Here is a 23682-nt window from a genome sequence, read left to right as displayed (position 1 = left end):
CACTTTCCTCCTTACTCTTCCTTCCCAGCTCCTCTGATTATCTACCCCTGTTTGGTCTTCTTGTTCTTTCCTCACTCCCAGTCCCCATACTCATACTATACTTAATTTCTCACTGCTTTATGCTGTTGGGCCCCTTCAGACCACTCAGTCATGTCCCAAGGATCCTTCCTTAACCCACTCTTGCCAAACAGTGAGAAACTACACTTTATCATTTCAGAAAGAGATATGCAAGGGAGCCTGATGATATTATTTAAGAGAGGTGTATGACCAAAACCCTGGATCCAAACACCATTGCACTCTAAAGGATTTTGGATTTCAACTTTACATCTTAGACCCACCTCCAACTATAAAGCACTTCAACACAGAAAAAGGTATATAATTTAAAAGTATGTTTATTTGTGAGAAGAGACAAATAAAATCTAGTGTTAATTAAACCGCCATACCCTTCCTGTCTTCACTATAATGGAATGCACTTTCACACAGCAAGGCTCTGAGTGCAACCCCCCTTTATAAATTAAAAACACATTTTTTTAAATTTAATACCATTATAAATTCTAGAGGTGAAGTGGGGTTTGGGGTGGAGGATGACAGCTCGCGACGCCCACATATTAACCTCACAACCCCCTGAGGGGTCACGACCCCCAGTTTGGTCTCAATGAACAAGAGCTAGGATCCCTGCCCCCCGTTGTGGCTGCTTTGAGCTGGTCATGCAGCATAAAATACTTCAGGATTCTGTTTACATAGGGGAATACCCAAGAGGGATTAAGCTGATGCAGCTGACTCTAAACCAGCCAATCCTGGCCCTTCCAACGCGGTGTAGGGTGGGTAGGCCAGGGGCATAGCCTAACATGCTAAATCCTTAGCCAGCAAAGCAGACCCTTCAATAGCCGTTCCTGGTGGCATAATTTGCAGCAGCGCTTAGGTTGCTTTAAATTATGCTGGGGTCCAAAATACCTCCCCAACTTTTCCAGGATCAAGAGAGTGGAAAGGTGACTTAGATATACCTTTTTCCATCCATTCACTGTGTCTTATGATGAACTCAGCATATCTGGACTCAAGAATCTGGTCCAAAGATTCTAAAGCTTGAGCAACATCCCTTTTGGAGAAAAGAGGTGCTTAAAATGAAGCTTGTGTTGACAGACAGTGGGTGTCTTGTGCTGCAAATGTGAGAAGGTGTAATGCTGAGGAGGGTGGTGTAGAAACCCAAATAGAATAGAATAGCCTCAGAACTTTCTAATGACAACAACAGAAACCGTTATAGATGAGACCGCTTGTTTACCTGGCACGCTGTTATTTCTCTGTCGAGTCTGTTTGAATTCAGGACAATCCCTTCGAACATGTCCCACATCCCCACAGATGAAACATCTCTTCTCTCTAGTCTCTCTATCCTCTTCCTTCACTTCTTTTTCATCGTCTTTCTCATTCTCCTTCTTCTTCAGCCTACATGGTAAAGTTTATTAACACTGGTGCCAAAACATCATCTGTACAATTCTACAATTCCTATGCCCAGGAAGGAATATCCTGACCAACATATGTACTGGAACACAACTACCCCAGAGCCCACAGGGAAACACTTTCCAGAGCCTGGGCTGGTTAAGGAACAGCTTGTAGTAGAGTCAGTGAACTCAGTTTCTGTTGGATGGTGGAGGTGCTACAACACAAGGTATTCTCAGGAAGAATACATTAGCATCCTGGTCCTGGCCCAGCAACAGCACTGATGGGTGCAGCACAAAGCAGTTGAGCACTGACAGAAGAAATGGCAAACTGGAATTAATGTGAGGAATAAGAAACAACCTTTCTTTAAGCTGTACTGTTTTTTCATCATAAGCAATACAATAATCCACTGTAATAGTTTATACGGTTGTACGCTTTAAAGTCATGTGGTAAAACGTAGTCCCCCTCCCAAAGCTTACAATCTAAATAGACAGTGTATTGACAAAGGCTACAGGACTGCTTGCAATGAAGAGCAGATGATAATACTGGTGTTTAGCACATATCTTGTTAGTTCAACCATGCATGTGTGTGCACGTTCTTTCAGGAGAGCACTGGGAATTGGTTGTGGTTAGTCATACAGCTTGGGCAAGGCAAAAAGGGGGTGGGAAGGTGAGGTCAATGGACTCTTAAGAAGGATAATGGGAAGCTTTGATAAGAAATACACTGTACTCTCTGTAATATGTTTTTCTTATCTGCATTGAACATGCAAGCCATGAAAGTCCTCCTCAGTTAATATGATGATCGGAATTAAATAAATTTTAATTTAAGATGTCTGCTTCATGTATTTTACCCACCTTCTCCTTTTCGGACAGTCTTTCATGTAGTGACCAATTTTTCCACAGACACGACAGCATCTATCATTGGGTGCCAGCTCCCCATCTGTCAACACTTTGGAATCAAAGAAGTATTCCTGCAGACAAGTATCAGACTTTTACACTACAGAAGTTGTTCATTTATTAATTTACAACAGCCAGAGAGGACAGATAAATCAGATTGTCCCAAAGACCTAAAGTGGGGTGGCATGCTTTCATTTCCTACTCTCTCATGTTCGTTCTATGACAGACTCCACGCAGCCTTTAACTTACTCTAAGTTAAAGCCAAAATATGTGTTTTATAAAGAGAGCAGCTTGATCTACAGGAGTGAACGTAGTAACTCCCCTGTTATAATCACAGCTCTGGGACAGACTCCCATTGTGAACTTGGGCAAATCATTTAACTCATCTGTATGAATGGGTGTGATCTGGAGGTGTGGGGATTAGTTGTTTATTAAAGTGCTTTGAATAAATAAAACATTATAATACCATAATTCATAGTATTTCCCTCATGTTAGGGTGCACAATTAGGGCGCATATGTTGACTTGGCCAACTTTTCTGTTAAATGTTGGATGAAACCTTGGGACAGACCACTGCAAATTGAAGAACATCCAAGATATTTCCATTTAGGTACTGGAGCATCTTGCTGAATGCCCTTGCAAACAATAAACTCAGATGCTGCTTGAGAGACAGTTGATTAATAATAATCTGTGAAGTGGTTATTACACAGACACACATACACTTAGTTCATTTTATTCCTCAAACACAAAAAACTATGTCTAACATGCTAATTTATTACTTATTAATTGTATATATGCAACACCCAAAAACCCCAATCAGATCAGCACCCACTGGGCTAGACACTGTCTAAACACAGAGCAAGAGACAGACCCTCCCACAAGCAGCATATGATGCAAGGTAAGACAAAATACAAGCGAGTATAACCAACAAATGGAAAGAGTGGAGGAAGGAGGACCATGGTAATTGTGATAGCCATATTTATTTACATATACCAGTTATATGTTCAATTTGCAGATTTTGAAGGTGAGGGGTTTTTTGTTTTTTTTAAAGATATAAGCGAACAGTAAGGTTGAGATTTTCAAAAGCACCTAAGTGACTTAGGAGCACAAGTTCTATTAATAATCAATGGAACTTGCACTCCTAACTCACTTGCTTTTGAAAATCCCTTCTTATCTAAATAATCCCATCTGGCCACCTGCTTAGCTATTATTTCAGGGGTGGGCAAACTACAGCCCATAGGATTGCCAACACGGTGGTGCCGCAGGCCCCGTGCCACTCCCGGCACCACGTCCCTACGGTCCCTGGTGAGGAGCGGGGCGAGGGAGGCTGCAGGCTCTGCGTGCTGCCCTCGCCTGCAGGCACCGCCCTGTTCAGCTCCCATTGGCCAGGAACGGGGAACCGTGGCCAGTGGGAGCTTTGGGGGAGGTACCTGCAGACAAGGGCTGCAGGGACTTGGTGCCGGCTGCTTCCGGGAGCAGCGTGGGGCCAGGTCAGGCAGGGAGCCTGCCCTAGCCCCGGTGCGTGCCACTGTCACCCTGGAGCTGCTCCAGGTAAGCAACGCCAGGCCGGAGCTCGCACCCCGAACCCCTCCTGCACCCCACCCCCTACCCTGAGCCTCCTGCCACACTGTGCACCCCAAACCCCTGCCCTCAGCCCCAAGCCGCACCCCTCCTGCGCCTCAACCCCCTGCCTTGAGCCCCCAACCCGCTGCTGCACCCCACACCCCTCCTGCACCCCAACTCCCTGCCCTGAGCCTCCTGCTGCACCCCATGCACCTCAACCCCCTGCCTTGAGCCGCCAACCTCCGCCACATCCCACCTTCACCCCAACCCCCTCCTGCACCCCAAGCCCCTTCCCTGAGCTCCCTCGTACACCCCGCACCCCTCCTCCTCCCCAACCCCTTGCCCTGAGCCCCTTCCTGCACACCGCACCCCCTCCCACACGCCAACCCCCTGCCCCAGCCCTACATTCGTGGCCCTGCATGCAATTTCCCCACCCAAATGTGGCCCTCGGACCAAAATGTTTGCCCACCCCTGTATTATTTCAAGGTTTTTCAAAGATGTTGTTTGTTTTCTGTCTAAGATACAGGTGTTTCAGCTAAGACCCTTCCTTGGGGTGTAAACATCAGTCTGCAAGCACAGGTTCTTTGAAATACTGATCGCTTAATGGGAATGGATTTCTGATAGTGGTTTACAGTGGACAGTACACGTTCTACTGGTTAGGCTTGAAAAGTTTATTTTCTTAATGAGCAACCAGTCATTACCACTGAGTGTAGAAATTAATAATACTGGGTATGTGCAAAGCCTGATGCGATTGTTTCTTCTATTTAGCAACTAATTCAGACTATCACCAAAGTTCTTAAAGCCTTTAGTGTGTTTTAAAGCTGATTAAGCAAAAAGTCTTCTGACTGCTTTAGCAAGAAAACTAGTATTGATCATTATTTTAAGGATTCACACTCAATTTTTGCTCCTAGATAAAATCTAGGATTCTCTTCCCTTTTGATGATGTATTTTGTACATTAGAGCTGCTTAGCACATAGCTGGAGAGCCAAATGCTGCTCCCTGTCTGTAAGTCTAAGACAAGAACAAAGCTCATCAGCTTCACATTTTTATTGCTGAGGAACTCAAGCAATAAGCAAATTTTATTTATTTATCAAATAAAATATAATGATAATGGTTATGTGTGTACTCTTTTTTTTAAATAAAAAAAGTTATAAAAATCTACATACAACTCAGGTGCTTCTGGGAAGTTGCCAGTGCAGTACTTACTATTACAAAGGGTTTGATCTACTACATAGCTCCCTTCTCTGAGAATGCTGAAAATACCTGCTGGTCTGTTTCTATATGCCTAGTACTCAGCCTTCTATCCAGTTGTACCTTTTTTATTCAGTTTATGCATGAGTGCATGTCACACACATTTGAAAGAAGCCAAGAGAATGCACCACTGATAGATATAGGAAAGGAAACTATACTAAAGCTTAAGACACAAAGAGAACTTACAGCTTCTCTTCCCAGGATTGGATAGAATGGGGTACCAAACAGTTTTCTCCCATTGATGAATGCCTTCATTATGAAATTGGTCACTAATGAAGAGAAGATAAAATCATTGGAAGACAAAAGAAAGGCACTTTGCTTTAGAAATTAGTAAGAGCTCTGTAGTAGGAATAAATATCTTACTTTTTCTGGAGACTCCAGCACCAAGATTATGATTCAAGTCAAAAGGATCTAAGGGAAGGAAGAAAAATATCCAAGAGTGGGCAAAATATGTTGCAGCATAAAATATTCTCTCACTTAATGTATCTATTTAAATGTGTATGGTCCCTTATTACATATACCTATAGGTGGGAGCAGAGCAATTTTTTGGTTATTGATTGCAATGGGTGTATCAATTGATTGCAATAGATGTGAATTATATACAGAAGAAATATTAAAAGTTAGGGGTCTATTGTCCCATTTACGTATGCTGTAGGATTTGCAAACCAAAGTCTCATCATCATTAATGGAAGTTCCCCATGTAAAGATCCTGTGCATCAATGGGAGATCAGATCCCCAAGCACGTATTCATGGTTTTGTTGCATAACAGAACAGAAATTCAACAAAAGGTACCTTCAATGGCAATGCATTTGGATGTCCACTGTTTCTCAAAGGTGGTTAGTAGTTTCTTCTGCCGAATGCTGATCACATATTCTTTGAAGTCAAATTCTTCAGTGTAGAATCGCAGCAACCCTAACCAGAGTTCTCCAAGTGACTCGGTGTTCTTTCCAAGTGAAGGCAAACGCTTCTTCTACATGCAATTTAAGACACAGTTCATATAGGTACAATTAATCAAGTACTTTCCCCCACAAACTACGCATCTTAATAAGGGGCTTGTCTACATGAAAAAGTTATACCTGTATAAACTAAGCCACAACTTTAAATGGATATTTTTATACTGCCATAACTCCCCAGGTGGACATTTATTCCAGTACAAGAGTGCCTTTTTCTGCTTTAACTTATGTTGCTTTGGAAGCAAGTTTGGGGTTTTCGGTTTAGCTTACTCTTATACTGGAGTATGAGTATCTACACAGGGAGTTATAACAGTATAATCATGACAATTTAACTATGCTGGTATAACTGGTAAAACTCTCCCATGTATTCAAGCCCTATGTTTTAGTGAGTATTTTGGAATTGGAACATTACCAGCTCTTCCATGTCATCAAAGAAAAAGGCATTCCACCCATCAACCATTCTCTGTGGAATCTGTTTTCCATCAAATATCTGCAAAAACACAAGAACAGTTATCTTCCTCGTGTTCACTGCCACCTTGGGTTTAAGTAATCATAAAACAGTGACAGTTTTGCTGCGAAGACTCTTGCAAGAACAGCTTTCTATTTCAGTATTAGTTTGAAAGGTGCTTGGCATTACATGGAAAACATTCAAATGCATTTTACCTAAAGGCAATTCTGCTCATCTATCAAATATTTCATGTATTTTAATTTCTTTGTTCCTTAGAACTAAGAAAATGTGCATAAAATCCTCCCACCTGGTTGCAGTCAGCTGCTCTTTCCTATTAAGTCTCTAAATTAAGAGAGACCATAGCTGGCCTCACCCATCATGACTTTAATTTGGATAGGCCAAAGGGAGACTCAGCTGTTACTTAAATACAGCCCCAGAAGCAGCAGTATTAGACCATTAAAGTAGTGGCAATGAAGTAATGGTCTCAAATAGAGTGACTCAGCCAGAGTTCCTCTTTTATGCAAAAGAGGAAAAGGCAGATAGATCTGAGAATTATTCCTATTAGGGAGCTCCAGAGAATGTCAACGTTTCAGGGAAAGGCAGATGGCTGAATAAATGCAGTTTGCCTCACCTTAAACAATAATGGAGGTATATAATGTTATTTTATTAGTAAAATTTCTTAGCATTTATGTAACACAATCTTCAAAGCGATAGAAACATTAATTGTTCCAACACCTTATCAGGTAGGAACATAAACATCACCCTTCTTTTGCAGATGACGAAGCTGAAGAGCATTGAGTAATATGCCCAAAGTCATAGAGCAAGTCAATAGCAGAGCTGGAATTAGAACTCAGGACTTCTAACCTGGACCATCATTACACCTCCTTGCTGACTGAGTCCTCTTTCTCTTGATTGTACAAACACCATAATTTGACCAAAACCCAAGAAAGTGAATGCAGCAGCACATAACCAGGTCCAAAATACATTCCTGGTTTTGCTGCTGTTTTCTTTTTAAGTGTTACTTACAAAGTAAAAGTTAGAAAATGGATGATGAAAAGAGGCCCAGGATTTTCATTTGCACCCAATACCCCTAGGACAAAAAACTCTCAAATCTGACTTGAAAAAACAATGCCATTTTTTCCATTACATCTTTTCCTGAAAACCTACCTCCTGAAGAACTGGGATAACTGGGGGATTTCTCTGTTGCAGAAAGTACAACACCATAAGGATATAGGCATATGAAGATAGGCTTCCTCTGGATGCATCTCCAATGTCGCAACGCTGGACAAAATACATTTTGAACAAAGCACTGAATAAAAATTAAATGACAAGGTATTTAACTCTGTGAACTATGGAAATGAACCAAAACTCAGTTACTGTTTCAGAATTAAAAAGTGTTTAATGAAGTCTGAAAGATAACTGTCAACAAATTTAGAGAGAGACACTGTCAAGTAGTTTAGGAACAAAATTTGACCAACTCACAAAGCTTCAATGATCTGATGGGAAAATGTCTTCCAAATTCTATGGCCCAAATTTTCCAAAGCAGCCTCTAAAATTGGGCAGTTTTTGATATCCAGCTCAATTTAGTTCCAAAACTTCTATGTTGTGAAACCAACGTTTTCCTAACCTTACGTTAACAAAGATGCTTCCATATTTTTAGTTTTATTTTTTATTTTAAATTTTTATTTTAATGATTTTGATGTGAAGTTAGTTATTTTCCTGTGGTATTTGCAACTTACTTAATTGTTACATTACACTAGTGTATAATACCCGCTAAATGTGAAACCAGCTAGCCTACTTTCATTGCCTGGGCTCTATGAACATCACACATAAATGGTGAATTACCTTATTAAAATTGAAAAATGTATAATTTATTATGGTTTTATTAGTCACAGATATGGACATAAGATTTTATGAAACGTATCAATTTTAATCTGGCAAATTCCCTTTAAAATATTTTGAAAATATAGATGATTGCTTTGCTGTAAAAAAAAAAAAAAAATCTTCTTTAGCTATATATTAACTGTAACTATTATCAAAATGGAAGACATTTATTAACCTGGTCTGGAAAAATGAGAGCAGTACTTTGTGCTACTTACTGACCCCTGAACTCACGTGCTAACATACTGATGTGCTTTTAAACTCTGTTCCCATGTCTAGCATACAAATAACTCTTATTGGCAGTTCACTTTACTCTAAATACATACACGCAATGCAGTGCAATTTTAACAGCCTCTTATTAGGGCTGTCAATTAATTGCAGTTAATGCCTGCGATTAACTGAAAACAAAATTAATGTGTTAATTTTTTTAACACGTTAATCACATACCTCTGGGCGGGGAGGAAGGTATGGGCGGCGGGGGGCTGAAGCGCTCTGGGGGCAGCAGGGGGGCTGAAGTCGCAGCTCCAGGGGCAGCGGGGAGCTGAGACCCCAGCCCGCAGCTCCGGTGGCAACGTGGAGTGAGGGAGGGCTGAAGCTGCAGCTCCAGGGGCGGCAGAAGCCACAGGAGATGGGTGGGCCTGAAGCCACTGCTCCGGTGGGCAGTGGGGATGGGGGCCTGAAGCCACTGCTACGGGGATAGCGGGGGCCAGAGCCCCGCATCCCGAGAAGGGCTGAAGCCTGGCGTCCCCCACCCTGAGGGGGGTTTAAGCCTAGCGGCCCCCATCCCAAAAGGGGTTTAAGCCCCTCACCCTGAGCGGGGCGAAGGTGTGTGGGGGGACACAATTTTTTCGGGGGGGGGGGCAAACATTTTTTTTTTTTCGTCAAAATGGGGTCACCATCACAAAAAGTTTGAGAAACATTGCCATAGAGAACAGAGGCCTGGCAAACTCAGCCTCCCTGCACCAGCCTCCCCTCCCCTGCCGCATGCCAAATACCTGAAGTAAAAATCCACCCTCCCTTGTATACAAGAGCTAAGTCAGCTAAAGGGAGTCATGTAAAAATAATAATACCCCTCTACCCCAATATAACGCAACCCGATATAATGCGGGTTCACATACAACACGGTGAAGCTCCGACATGCTGCTCTGAGCAGCGTGTTAAGGGGGCCAGGCCAGGGCCGAGGGGTTGGATAAGGGGCAGAGGGTCTCGAGGGCGGTCAGGGGCTCCCCGCACCCCCAGGGTCTGGGAGGCAGGAGCTGTGAGGGGGCACTTTTGGGGGCCCCACAGTCCCAGAGTGGCCCGGGTGATTAGCAGGGGGCCGGAAGCAGCCCGCTCTGCTTCCCTTGCCCCAGCCCCAACCGTGTCGCTCGGGGGCAGGGGCTTGGGGGAAGGGATCCCCCCCGCAGTCACCAGCAGCGGAGGAGCCCGGTCCCAGCCCGCTCCACTCTGCCAGCTCCCAGCCGCTGTGCTCCGCTTCCCGCCGCATGTGAGTGCAGGACCTTTCCCCACCCCCCAGCGACACGGCTGGGGAAGGGGTAAGGAAAGCGGAGCGGGCTGGGGCCGCGTTGCTCCGCTTCCCACCGCAGGTGAGTGCAGAGGACGTCCTTTCCCCAAACTCCCCGCACTCACCGGCGGTGGAAGCGGAGCACCGCGGCTGGGAGGTGGCAGCGGAGTGAAGCGGGCTGAGGCTGCGTTGCTCCGCTTCCCGCCACTGCCAGTGAGTGCCTGTCAGGAGGCGGGGCATGTGGATAGGGGTCGGAGCAGTCAGGGGACAGGGAGCAGAGGGGTTGGGTAGGGGGTGGGGTCCTGGGGGTGATTAGGGACTGGGTCTCTGAGGGGGTGGTCAGGGAACAAGGAACAGGAGGGGCACCAAAGCAAGTTCAATATAACATGGTCTCACCTATAACGTGGTGGGATTTTTTGTCTCCGGAGGACCGCAACCCAATATATATCGTTATATCGGGGTAGAGGTGTAATAATAATTCTACATTTGTAGTTCAACTTTCACGATAAAGAGATTGCACTACACTACTTTTATGAGGTGAATTGAAAGACATTTCTTTTATCTTTTTTACAGCGCAAATATATGTAATCAAAAAATAATATAAAATGAGCACTGTACACTTTGTAGTCTGTGTTGTAATTGAAATCAATATATTTGAAAATATAGAAATCATCCAAAAATATTTAAATAAATGGTATTCTATTATTGTTTAACAGTGCAATTAAAACTGCGATTAATTGCAATTCATTTTTTTAATCACTTGACAGCCCTAGTAAATATTAATCCAAATTCTTTGTTATTAATAAACACATCACACCTTCCACTATCCCAATTTTGACAGACAGGGAAATGGAGGCAAAAGGATTTAAGTGATTTGCAGGCCAGAGGAGGAGTGTCCCAGCCAGAGAAAGTCAGGAATTCCTGGCTTTCAGTCTTGGGCTTAGACCCTATCCCTCTCTCAGTTCCCATTGTGCTCTTCCAAAGAATGTAAATACAGAGTCTAATCCCCACTTGTGAATTAATTATTAGCATAAGTGATAATACACTGGACAAATGACTATCACATTCTGGAACAAAGTCAGAAGTATATTTCCATTATCTCAAGGGACAGCAGTACATTAACAGCTTGTATTATGGTACAGCTCTGAAGCAATAATAAAACAAATTCCGCTAGTCTTTTCATGAAAATCCATTCATGTAGTTAATTAAATAATGTAGAGCAAATAAAGAGATAGTGTTTCAGTCAACAAACAAAGAGGCTGCATGCCAAGTCATTTACAGAGCCACATACCATTTATCTCCAAGATCTCCCTGCATAAAAAAACAATTTCTATTACGCTTTTCTGCATGATTATAGGGGAAAGAAATAATATTTTTTTTAGCTAGAAAAAATACCATCTGGATGCACAGTGCATTCTGATTCCCAATTATATTGTTAAGCTTTTTTGTTGGTGTAGCTGGCTTGAGTTAAGGAAATTAAAACCTACTTTTTCAGAATATCAGCTTTCCATCAAACACAAATGGTTCAACAGCCAACAGAGAGCATTTAGGCCAATTTTTGCTCTAGAATATGTTTGCAACTTCACTGGCTTCAATGGGAACTCACCGTACATACCTGAGGACAAAATCTGGTTCTAAGAGCTTGTCTACATGAAGCAGCAATGCGCTCTAGAGGGGTGTGATTTCTAAAGAATACTATGGAAGATTAGTTTGTGCCAGCAGGGTCTACACAGGCCACTTAGTGCACTTTAAAGTCACACTCTTCTAGTGCACATGTATAGACATGCCCTAAGGCTTGAATATGCCCGTACACAGCCATTCAGAAGGTAGCATCTTAATTCTCAGATTAAGAAGATTCCGCTTGTCTCATTTCTAGCTGGCATCAGCATCATGTAAGCTCTTTGGGACAAGGACAGTCTAGCACAGTGCATAGTGCTATACAAATAATAAATATTGATAAAGTCAAATGTTGTACTGTATCTTTATACTACCTTAGCAAAAACTTTCATTGTATATCCCAAATATTGCACTCTAGGATCAATAGCTGCATACGTAGCCAGCATTCTTGTGTTATGCTGTGCCTGGAAAACAGACAAGTATTAGACATAGTTTAAAATGGTACAGCTTGCAGTTCAGACATGGGGATGTAGAGAGCCAAAATATACAGGGAGGCAAATTCTATGCTCAGTGACACCCATGCAACATTTCAGTGTGGTTGCAAGAACACAATTAAAGGCTGACTTCAGACCAGTATATATGTAAAAATTAGCACCTGAATACACCAGCTTGTTCAAAGATGGAGTCACTCAAAAACTGAGCGAATCTGGGGCAAATCCTGGTCTCTCCTTTGCTGGTCTGGAGGGGTCCACGGCAGGGAAAAGCTGTTTGTTTTCACAATGTAAGAAAAGAGCCAGAAACTGAAGGACACACAGGTTCCATTAAGCTGAAAGGCCACAGTGACTCCTCTGCAGCTCAAAAAAGGAAGGCCCCTCCACCACTGTGCCACAAAACTAACCAACTACCTGGGCTGGGCACTGGGGTGAGGATTTGGGACTATTTTAATTAAAATATTTTAAAAAATAGGATATGGTAGTTTCATTTCTAATTCAGAATTATTCCCTAGTAACTTTAATGCTATCTCCATCTTTTAGACTTCCAAGTATCACCACCTGTAGGCAAACTTTCCAAACAATCCTGCAAAGTATGCATTAGCTTTTACAGAAAGAGACACTTACTAGCGTATTGTATAAGCTGATGTCTCCCTCTAAGCCACTCCGTCTGTGTTCAAATTTTACTATAGGCACTTTGGCTGTTGTTATAGGCAAGATGTTTTTTAAACCTGAGGAGGCAGGATAAAATATTTCCATAAATGTTAAACATACAAATAGATACATGTAATTGTAAATATCATGTAGAGTACATTTAAAATACATACCTGGATGCTTTTTAAGAATTTTTGCCAAACCTTCAATTATTTCCTTACAATTTAGTTTCTAGAAAAATAAATAGCAAAATCTGAGCAATTAACTATGGATCCTCGCCCCACAAATTGAACAAATATTATATTATATTTCATGGAGTAAGTGAATGAAGGATCATAAATCTTTCTTCATTTTCAGTATAAAATGTAATTGCAACACATATTTTCAAATATTGAACTCCCACCTCTGCATTTTCATGGCCTTCCAAGGTCATGCAGATATCCAGATCACTGTCCCGGAATCCAAATCCATTTTTTGAAGAGCCAAATAAGCACAGTCTGGCTTTGTCTAACCAAAAGAATAGACAAAAAAGTCACTTTTTTTGTAATATCTTTTGGCACTGCTTACTACTGGAAATTGTTTATTTGAGATGAGAGGCTGGACCCAATTTTGCATAATATATTTAATGGACTTTTAAATCAGTTTTTATTGGACACCTCTGACATCTCATGTCAAACAGAAGTAACTGGTACATTATTTTAATTTCTATGTGCAACTGACGAGAAATTAAAATGCAATTTTTGATGTGCCTGCTGTGTTAGGGACTCGGTAACTAATTATTACATATAAATTTCTACATGCATTAATTGGTTTTTTACTGTACAATACAGTTTTAACAGTTTTGAAAAGTATATAAGTACATGCAAAAAACTAGTCATAATACATGTTAATGACACCGATACTAAAGTATAGCTATTCGTACTTGATTCTTTGTGATTTTTTGGTTCGTGTATACTTCCTATGGTTTTGCAACTGTAGGGATATAGGCTGACAATAAACCAGGATGTACTATGGTTTTAAACTGAGCTGGGATATTAGCATGAGCATTAGGCTCAAAGCATGTGACCAAAAAGAATGAGATCATGAGAAAGAAGAGTTGTTGTGTTAAACTGGCAATGACCATTTGAAATACTAATGTTATCTTATTTAAGGTTGGGCTGCAGTAATAAAAATAAAACAAGGTAAATTGGGAACCAAGCGCAGTAAATAATTGGCTATGTAAGATACTGCTTCTTCTGGCTTTAGCTAAGGTCCGATAATTGGCAATGATATCACTTGTTTGTTAATGGGTATAAAAAGGTAAACTCAGAAGTTCATTGCTAATACCTGCCTGATCAAGTTGGAGCTGACAATATAGGTTTAAGCACCCCTGAGTTCAGCCCATTTGTAAGTGCCTTGATCAAACAGCTTATAAATGGTTTGTTGCTCTTTGGATGTAATAAATTGCTTATTTAGGCTTTATAGGCATGTTTAGAGCAATTGTAAACATATTATTGGGCTTTGGATGTAATAAAGGAATTTAAGGTTAAATTGTTGTTGTGGTAATAAATACAGGTAATAACCCTGTATAAATCATGATAATTCCAACAACAACATGAAAATTCCATTTTCTGTTACTAGGAAAGTTTGGTTGATTGGGATGTTTCTCTGTGCCCGTTAACCATAGTCTATGGTACAAGATACAAATAATTAAGCCAATGCAGTTCCTGAATGAAACTTTTTATTTCCATTTTGGGTTATTCATTTCCATTTTTGTTTGAAATTTATTTTCACTCACTTATTAATAAGCATGGTAATATAATTGAGAAGAATTTCTTTCTGAATGACCTGTTTTAGATCACTATAATTTGTTCACTTTGAAATCAGTGATAAGAAACTATGTCGATCAGCTCATGGCTACTTTCAAACCTTTGATGGAATCAGAAACCTTCAGTCTTAAGTTTTTGTGACAGAAAGATAGTGCCCTCAATCCTCAGATGTCACCAATAAGCACAGGGCACAGCTGAAGAGTGGGGCTGCAAAAGCAGCATTCACAGCTACCTGATCTTGGGGCCAATTCTGGAAGAAAGAATGGTCTTCTGGGTAAGGCAACAGACTGGAACTCAAGTGACCTGGTTCAATTCCTGATTGTGCTACAGACTCTGGGTGTGACCTTAGACAAGTCACTTAGTTTTTCTATGCCTTGGTTTCCACAATAGATATATATTGAGAATAATGTTTCCTACTTCATGGAAGTGATGCGAAGATAAAATCATTAGGATTTCAGAGGCACTCAAACACTATATTGACAGGGTCCATGTAAGTATATGGGCCACAATGCTACTCTAAACTATATGCAGTTGGCTACAGCCCAATAATACTCTTTCCATCCTATGGCATGCCTCCTGTGCTTAGGGTCAGCTCAAGGGTTTGGTTATGTCAACCTACATCATGAAGGCTTTTCCCCATGCTGGGGAGATGCACCAGTTGCCAGCATCACTGGGGCAGCACAAAGGGGCCAGAGAAGGGTTAAGGATTGAGTTTATATGTCTACAGGTACCTTTATATACACAGTCAAAGGGAAGATGCCACCATTTTAAAATAGAAAAAGGAACAAAGAAAGACAGTTCTATATTAATGGGCTAGACAACTGGAATGAAGGGAGAAATTTTAACAACAAATGATAAGTGGTTACCTATTATTACATACCATTGTATTCTTTTCTAATAAATCTTTCCAAACTTGCCAGAATTTGTTCTCTGTTTTGTTGCTCAGAGAAAGGAGGTGATAATTCATCTGAGAAAAAAAAGTTAGACTCTGATGTAACATTCCACTACATTTTTGGCCCTAAATATCTGATTTTATGAATTAAAGTATTTGCTAATATTTATTCTCTTTGAATACCGATTTTTTTTTTTTTTTAAAGTCTGACATTTTCTATGGTAGTTAGTACTGACTGCATTTTACTTTGGGACTTGATCCTGTTGTCATTACTCAGGCAAAACTCTTGGGAGCCAATAAGAGCTTTGCCTGAGTAAGAGCTGTGCAATCCGGCTAATACTGAGGGCTTGTCTACAGTAACAGTGCTGCAGCTGCATCAGTGCAACTGTGCCGCTGTAGCACGTAGTGAAGATGCTACCTATGCCGATGGGAGAAGCTCTCCCATCAGCATAGGTACTCTGACTCCCCAAGAGGCAGTAGCTACATCGACAGGAGAAGCCTTCACATTGACATAGTGCTGTCTACACCAGGGGTTAGGTCAGTATAACTGCATCACTTAGGGGTGTGGATTTTCTACACCCCCGAGTAACGAAGTTATACCTGAGCAACGTAGTTATACCAACATAACTTGGTAGCGTAGACCAAGTCTGCAGCCACACTGCTTACCGCACCAAATCTCTGTTACTCCTGGGGGGATTCTGCATCAAAATATTAAAAATTCTGCCCCAAAAAATTAAAAAATGTGAAAAATTCTGCAAATTTTATTTGTCAAAATAATGCAATATAATCAGTATAATATATATAATAATATATAATGCAATATAAACCAGTTTCAATTGTTTTGGTAAGTTATTTAAATTACAATATAGAATAAAGTCACAATAACCATCAGCATTTCCTAAACACATGAAAGTTAAATTACAAATGCTTGGTAACTAATACCCTGCATTCCACTTATAATCCTGGATTTTCATTTAAATTAAATTACAGATCACCAAACAGCAATAAAAAAAAAAGTAGAATGTCATTTTAAATTGCTCAGACTTTTACACATGAAAGTCGTACAGTTTTGCTAATCATTGTCCTGGACCTGGCTGAGTACTTTGGGAAGTGCTTGGTTCTGCTTGTCCTGACATTTTATTGACTGCTTGGTAAATGTTTTATTTGCGCCATGACAGTGATCAACGTCTCCCCCACAGGCACGCATGCCCAGCCTCCCTACCCCCACAGTGATTTGCCTTTCTGAGGCTGCTTCAGGCACGCTGGAACAGACACACTGTCCCCCTGCATATATCTTTTGCATTTTTCTGTGTGGGGGGCACGGAAATATGTAGACCATATGAATTCTACGTGCCTGCAGGTGTGCAGAATTCTGTCAGGAGTACTCCATGCACATTGGCTGCCTGTTCTCTCCAAAACCAATAATAACTGAAGATAAAAATTCTTGCTTATTTTGGGGCCAAATTCTTTGCCAGCATAACTCTACTGACCTCAAACTGTATGACAAAACAATATGGGCCAAATTCTGTTTCAGCTACATTACTGTACTTCCTCCCACTAAAGTCAATGGAGTAACCACCACATTAAAGGGAACAGAATTCGGCTCTACGGCTTTAATTTTTAGAAATTATGAATTACAGCCTATGAAGTGAAAAGTCCTACACTAGTCCAACAGTAATACTGTACTTACCAAAGCATCTCTTACACACTATATCAAGTATTTCCCGAAATCTGTTTGTCATTGGTGGTAGTGGTTTTAGATCAATTTTCTTAAAATCCTCTGGGCAGTCATTTTTGGAATGGCCATCACGTTTGCAGATGCTGCATACTATAGTTGGAGGCTATTAGAAGAAATAAAATAAACAAATTTTAAAATATTTCAATAAATGCATACTATTTCCATAGGAGTGTGGTGAGCAATAACAGCGTTTATCTACAGAACAATAAAAGAACACCCCCCTTGACAAATCACCTTTAGCTCTTGCAGTGCACTACGGAGCTCAGGAATTCTGCCCCCAGAGGACAAAGGGAAAGGAGAGGGCTGAAGAGGAGGGAATCACTCTCGTACTGAAAACAAGAGCTTTTCATGAGGAGGAAGGGAACTAGCCTTCCCACTCCAAAATTGTATTTGCCACCAAGTATATGCACAATTAACCTCCTAGATAGCCACCCACTGACTGATCTGTTAAGGGTGATAAAAATGTAATGTTACAAGCCCAGTCATGTAGTACTTCTTTACAACCTTCTGCCCCATAATTCTCTCCTGATTCTAAAAGTCAAGGAGAATCGAAAAGATTGTTGGACAGAAATCTGATTGTTACCAGTGTCCCTTTAATAAATTGGACTTTTACAAAAAAAGTCTGAAATGACTAAAACATTTTAAAAATCAAAATGAGGAAATATATGTTTATATTACACAGCTATCACTCACAACAGATCTAGGCCCTTAGAAACTCCACTTTCATAACATGCTATATTATCGTCTTTAATACCACATGTTATCTGACACTCTGAAATTACAATCAGACTGTTCTCCAGTCTAAGTGTCAAGAAAAGGTGGGAGTGGATAAAAATCAATGTTTCAAACAAAAATTAAATATATTTTTATTTAATTTAAATAAAAATTATTTTAAAAAAATTAAATCAGATTTTTTTATTTACATTTAATACAGGTTTATTTTTAGGGGGAAAAACTAGTTAAAATTAAATTTGAAATTAACAACCTATGTTAAGGTCTAAACTTTTTACAATCGATTAAAATAATCTAAATTAAATACAGAAAATAATATTAAGCAATACGTTTCCTACCAAGTTGTAAAAAAGTCAAAACAGCGAACTCATGGAAGTTACTGGCTAAGCACCTGGAACCAGAGTTTGCTGAAATGCTACATTAGTTTTTGACAGCAATTGCCTCTTCTACAGGTGCAGAGAGAATGTTTTCCTCATTTCAGTTTATTCAATTAATTCATTTCAATGAATAGTTCATTCAAAGCTAAGAAAGCAATGGGAGTTTAAAAGCAGGAAAGCTTGTTTTCCTCTTCCAAATAATGAATAAAAAGTAGATATGAGATTCACTAATTCTAAAATATTGAAAAACATGATGACTAGAAACAATAGTTCAAGTTACTAACTATATTAATAAAGACACTGTAGAAATTGCAGTAATCCTATAAAGTCTGGCAGAATTGAAGCAGCACATACCCTGAACTCCCATTTAATTCCTTCAGTGGCAGGCAAAAGAAAGGAGATGTAATCAAGCTGGAGTCACTGATCATTTTTTGATAAGGCCTTTTTGGCTCTGGTCACTTTTGGCTGGGTGCAAACTGAGTGATGTCAATTTGCTCTAAAACATCTAATATTCAGGAAGATGCCTGCATACTTCTTATCACTGCACTGGCAAGTCTTTTCTCGGAGTTACATTTTTTAAAACTGAAAATCTGGAGTTTTCCATATTGGAATTTATCAGTTTTTTTACCTAGAGAAGGAGAATATGAGGAAAGCCAACCTTCCAGTCCTTGGGGATAGCTATAGCTAAGGTGGTAGCTAAACATTAGTCTGGTGCATTTAGATAGGGTCAAATTAAGTAATGTTTGTACAATCCTTTGAAAACTGGCAAATGATATAAAACTACTATCAATAAGTTTTATTCAACATAATAATTTGCCTTCTTACAAATGAACAAAAATAAAGAACAAAAAAAATCAGGTCCCCAAAAAGATGGGCTATCCATCTTTCTTTCATTCTCTTCTATGGAGAGCAACTGCACTGCACTTCCCAACTGTGGAAAAGTAATGAAAGTTAGAAAATAGCCTATACCTCTCTAATCTGACACAGTGAGGAACATCACATTATATAACCAAGATAATTATACATCTCTTTGTACCATAGGTAAATGGGTCGAGGTGCTGGTAAAGGTATGTTGTAACTCCTCTCAAACCATGGTGATACCCTGACATGTTAACTTATTTCAGCCCCCTAACAATATATTCATCTGTGCTGAGGGAGCAAGTATTTGAAACAGGAAAAGTAGTAATCCATGACAGAGAATGGAATAATTACTAAACCATTCTCCCACCTAGCAGTCTAACAGTTTGGAAGCAGGATACAGTTCTAACAGGCAGTGAAAGGAGATACTTTGCAGCCAACTGTATCTTTTATTGATATGGGAGTGAAATAACTCCATCACTTATATATCTTTAAAATGCATCTTACCTTTCCAGAAGTCAAAATGAATTTATCAAACACATAATGCATTTCTTCTCTGGAGGGTTTATCTTCATCTTTAAGGTTACAAAGATCTACCATTGCTTTGCAGTTGTGCGAGGTAGCTGATGTGCTAGTGCGCTTATTCTTCTGTGAACACTCCATTACTGAACTCTGTCCACTTTCAACATCAACAAATTCATTCACAGAATTTGGGTCATGGAACCAACGTTCACTGCAATTACAATGGTGACTTAGCTTGTCTTTAGTTAGACAAATTTCTGAAAGCTCTAGATCATCTTTCTCTTTGAGTGATTTTTGCTTTAATTCACAGCATTCTTTAGAAATAAGAGATACTGTTTCCTCTCTGTCTTCATCATAATTGGAGTCCAATGCATCTGTTTTATTTACTAACAAACTGTCTGTGTCCTCAGAAACACATTTCCTGGATGTAGATTCCATTTCATTACATTTAAGTTCATATTCTTGTATACTACATCCATTTCCTGCGTTCTGTTTCTCTAAAATGTTTTCTCCCTGTGAAAGGCAACAGTTGGCTACAGGTTCTCCAGATTTTGCAGATTTCTTGCTGCTAATTTTTTCCTTTTCTTTTTGCTTGGTATCTGATTTGGATTTAATCCCATCTTTAGTTTGTGGACATGCAAAATATTTATAAGCTGTCCTGAACCGCTCCAGGATGTACTCAAACACCATCTGGCTATTTAGGCTTCGTGCAACATTCCTCTTTAGTGCAAAAGGATCTAGAAAAAGACAATTCAAGTAGTAATTTACTACTTTACATTAAGTAATACTTACACAATAATGTATTTCAAATGCATAAATTATTAGTATTTTGTATTTCAAATTACAGAACCCTATAATATAGTCCAGAACTATATTTATCATGCTATACATCCTCTTCTTCATTTCATCCTGGTACCTGACTGTTTTCATTACAAGGCTGAAGGATATAATGGAATAAATAGCTCACAATCATATATTGTTCTTAAGTACCATTTAAGGATCTGCATCCCAAGAGAGTCTTTAGATTTTTCTGTATAATCACCATATATTTACTGTAAATGTCTGATTTAATTAATGAAAAATTGTGTACCCTTTCTGCTTTGTTAAAAAAATCCCACATTATGGCTGATTCCTAAACTTCAAAGTAAAATAAATATCCAGACATTACAATCAATCTTCGGGCAACTCTGCCCAATATTTTCTCCTTCTTTGATTTTTTTCATTGATTTAATTTGATAAATAATTTATTTAAAAGTGAAGCAACAGTCAGGAAACTGACTATTTAAAATGATCTCATAGAGTTTCATATTTAGTCTCTCCTTGTAACTTCCAGATCAAATTTGTGGTTTACAAGTCAAAAGAGGACCTTCATAATTGCAATTACTGATAATTCCACCTCAGATCTTAAGTATCAAGGTGGGTTGCTTCTTCCTCTTACATCAACTCCTGTACTAAAAATTCATCAAATGGAATTTAGCTGAAAACATTGTTAAAAGAATATAATCCCTCCCTCTTAGAATAACCCCTATTTGATCATTATCTTGACACACTTTCCCTTTTTTCTCATGGTTCAGATACTCTTTGACTCTATTCAGTTCCTTACTCTAATCTCAGGATATGTCTACACTGCAATAAAAGACATGCTGCACCAAGTCTCAAAGCCCAGGTCACTTCCTTGGGCTCACAGAGCTCACACTGATGGGCTAAAAATAGCAATGTAGATGTTCCAGCTCTGGTCGGAGCCTAAGCTTTGAGACGCGGTGCTGCAGGTTTTTCTTTGCAGTGTAGAGATACATACCCTTAGGGACTTCAGTTTCCAGGATGATGACTAGGTTGGATTCTCATCTCCAAAACTCAAAGTTTATTCACACAGACTTAACTTCCCCTCCCCAACATTTCTTTGATCATGTCCAATACAGATATCCATCTTACCAACACCTCCGTCACCAAGGTCATTAACAAACTTCCTTTTAGCAATGTCAGAGGAAATATTTTCAAATCCTATTTCACTTTGTCTCCTGCCTTTGACACATTTCATTACTGTTCTCTCTACCTTCCCTAACACTGTTCTCTTCCTGTTCTCCTCATACCTCGCGGATTCCTCCTCAGCATCCCTTTGCTGACTCCCATTCTCCTCTTTTCTGTTGGCATTCTTTAAGATTCTCTACTTGATCCATTCCTTTTCCCTCTATGTGCTTTATGAGATCTCAGGCACTACCATTTCTAAGCTGATAACTAACCAATCTACCTCCTACTTTCAACCTCCACCCCTTTTGTCCAGTTTCTCGTATCTAGCCATCTCTCCTACACCCCCCTCCTGGCTGTCTCACTATCTCCATCTCTTATAAAAACTGAACTTATCTTCTTTCCCAACCTTTTTCCCCACTTCCTCACTTTTCTATCACCACTGGCAACAGAGTTCTGGTACGTTATTTGCTGATCTTTCCGAACCAATACTGTTTATTTTTTAAAAAAATAATAAATAAAAGATTAATGTTTTCCAAATGGAAATGGATAAAACTTAGGCAAAGACAGGGAACTATTCTTTCTCCCATCACCACATAAGGTATCACCATCAAATTTATTCTGCCTCAAGGCTCCCAAATGTATTACTTATGGTCAGACATCTAGTTTTTAATATATTTTCCAGGACATACTCATCATTCCACTATGCTGACAGTCAGCTTCCCAGTGTGGGAATATGGCCCATGGGAGCTTTTACTCCACTGAGCTGGTTCCATTCACTCCAATCAATGCTCTCCTCTCTGCTCTGCCCATATGTCAGAAGCAGGGGAAATAAACTGATGATCAGAGGCAACTAGAAGACCCAGTGGTATGGGATCTTGCAGAGGTAATGTTCCCACAATCCCAGAACAAATGGGAAGGAAGAATGGGTGGAGAAAAGTGCAGATAATGGGGAATGAAATAGATGGAGATGGTTCAAGGAGAAAAGGAACAGTACTGCAGAGACGGAATGGAAGGAAAAAAGGGCTGGGGGGAAATGGTGCTCCATCCATATTTCAGGAGTCATTGTACTCATACTGCTGTGCTGGGCAGATGACACATCCTCAAGTAGCCTGATTAACTTTTGTACATTTGCCAGCTAAACTGGTACTTTCCTCTCCATTTGCATCCAATGCAATTTCTTGTCCAAGTACTAGAAATAAATGTTAGATAAGTAAAATCCAAAGAATAAAGCATAATGCCTGTAGACTTGGTAGAAAGAACATTACCGCACCTTCAATGGCTATTCGCCTTTTAGGCCAGTTTTTGTTCTCTCTGGTTAAGAGTTCTTGTACCCGTATACTGATGACATATTCCTCCAAAGCAAATTCCAGTGTGTAAAACTTCAACAGTTCTAACCACAGTTGCCCCAGAGATATTTGGTGGGGTTTTTCAAATGCTAAGGGAGACTGAAACAAACATGAATGTTTAGTTGCAATAAGAAATGAAAATTCCAGTATTTTTCTAAGTTTTTTTTTTAAATAAAAAGTTTAAAGATCAGACAGCAGATGTGGTCTCCATTCAGATAAACAATGACTCACTTTGCCATGTTTCTCCTTTGCATTACTTTGGTTGTCCGTTTCTGAGCTTGTTGACTTCTTACCACCTTTCTGCTGTTCAGCTTTAGCTTTGCCGTCTACACCACTTGAGTTTTTCCCCGCTCCATTATTTGGTGGCTTGTATTCCCATCTTACAAACTTCTCCTCTTCTATACCTCTCAGTGGGTAGTCATCTGCCCTCTTTAAATCAAAGCCTTCAATCTAAATACAGTTAAAGGATTTCTGAGAACAAGATTGTATGTCACATACCATACTTGGGCCAAAACACAGAAATGGCAATTTCAGGGCCTAAAAAAGATAATTTCACCAACACTGCTAATGCTGGTTATGCATGGTAAGAAAAGGGTATCATGTCTCAGTGTGTCAACTGAGTTAAAAAATAAATTCCCTCTCCCAAAGCACAGAATTGCACAATTGTCCACGTGTATTATGAGAGTCTTTCACTTTCCTCAGAAGCAACAGGCACAAGTCAACCACACAAAGAAAAATGTGCTAATGTCTTT

The 23682-nt window shown here is 39.9% G+C and overlaps 1 protein-coding gene across 5 annotated transcripts in view; it reads right to left on the bottom strand.

The window, feature by feature from the left end:
• Window positions 1-23682, bottom strand: part of TUT4 (terminal uridylyl transferase 4) — a 76173-nt gene that overhangs the window by 12432 nt on the left and 40059 nt on the right. For 3 of the 5 annotated variants that reach the window (XM_077824821.1, XM_077824820.1, XM_077824819.1), the window contains exons 11-26: window positions 23162-23380; window positions 22855-23029; window positions 19602-20353; window positions 17080-17230; window positions 15378-15464; window positions 13093-13196; window positions 12863-12920; window positions 12663-12766; window positions 11919-12008; window positions 7710-7823; window positions 6507-6584; window positions 5934-6111; window positions 5505-5552; window positions 5328-5410; window positions 2289-2404; window positions 1280-1440 (exon numbers count right to left, since the gene is read on the bottom strand). In XM_077824821.1, coding sequence (XP_077680947.1) covers window positions 1280-1440; window positions 2289-2404; window positions 5328-5410; window positions 5505-5552; window positions 5934-6111; window positions 6507-6584; window positions 7710-7823; window positions 11919-12008; window positions 12663-12766; window positions 12863-12920; window positions 13093-13196; window positions 15378-15464; window positions 17080-17230; window positions 19602-20353; window positions 22855-23029; window positions 23162-23380 — 2518 coding nt within the window. Of the gene's footprint in view, window positions 1-1279; window positions 1441-2288; window positions 2405-5327; window positions 5411-5504; window positions 5553-5933; window positions 6112-6506; window positions 6585-7709; window positions 7824-11918; window positions 12009-12662; window positions 12921-13092; window positions 13197-15377; window positions 15465-17079; window positions 17231-19601; window positions 20354-22854; window positions 23030-23161; window positions 23381-23682 lie in introns of all 5 variants that reach the window. The other 2 variants (XM_077824817.1, XM_077824818.1) reach the window with 1 other exon arrangement.

This window comes from Eretmochelys imbricata, chromosome 8, assembly GCF_965152235.1.
Source record: "Eretmochelys imbricata isolate rEreImb1 chromosome 8, rEreImb1.hap1, whole genome shotgun sequence".
In the NCBI taxonomy this organism is placed as follows: Eukaryota; Metazoa; Chordata; order Testudines; family Cheloniidae; genus Eretmochelys; species Eretmochelys imbricata.
Note: the sequence above shows the minus strand (reverse complement) of the source record. Positions and strands in the feature narration are given on the sequence as shown.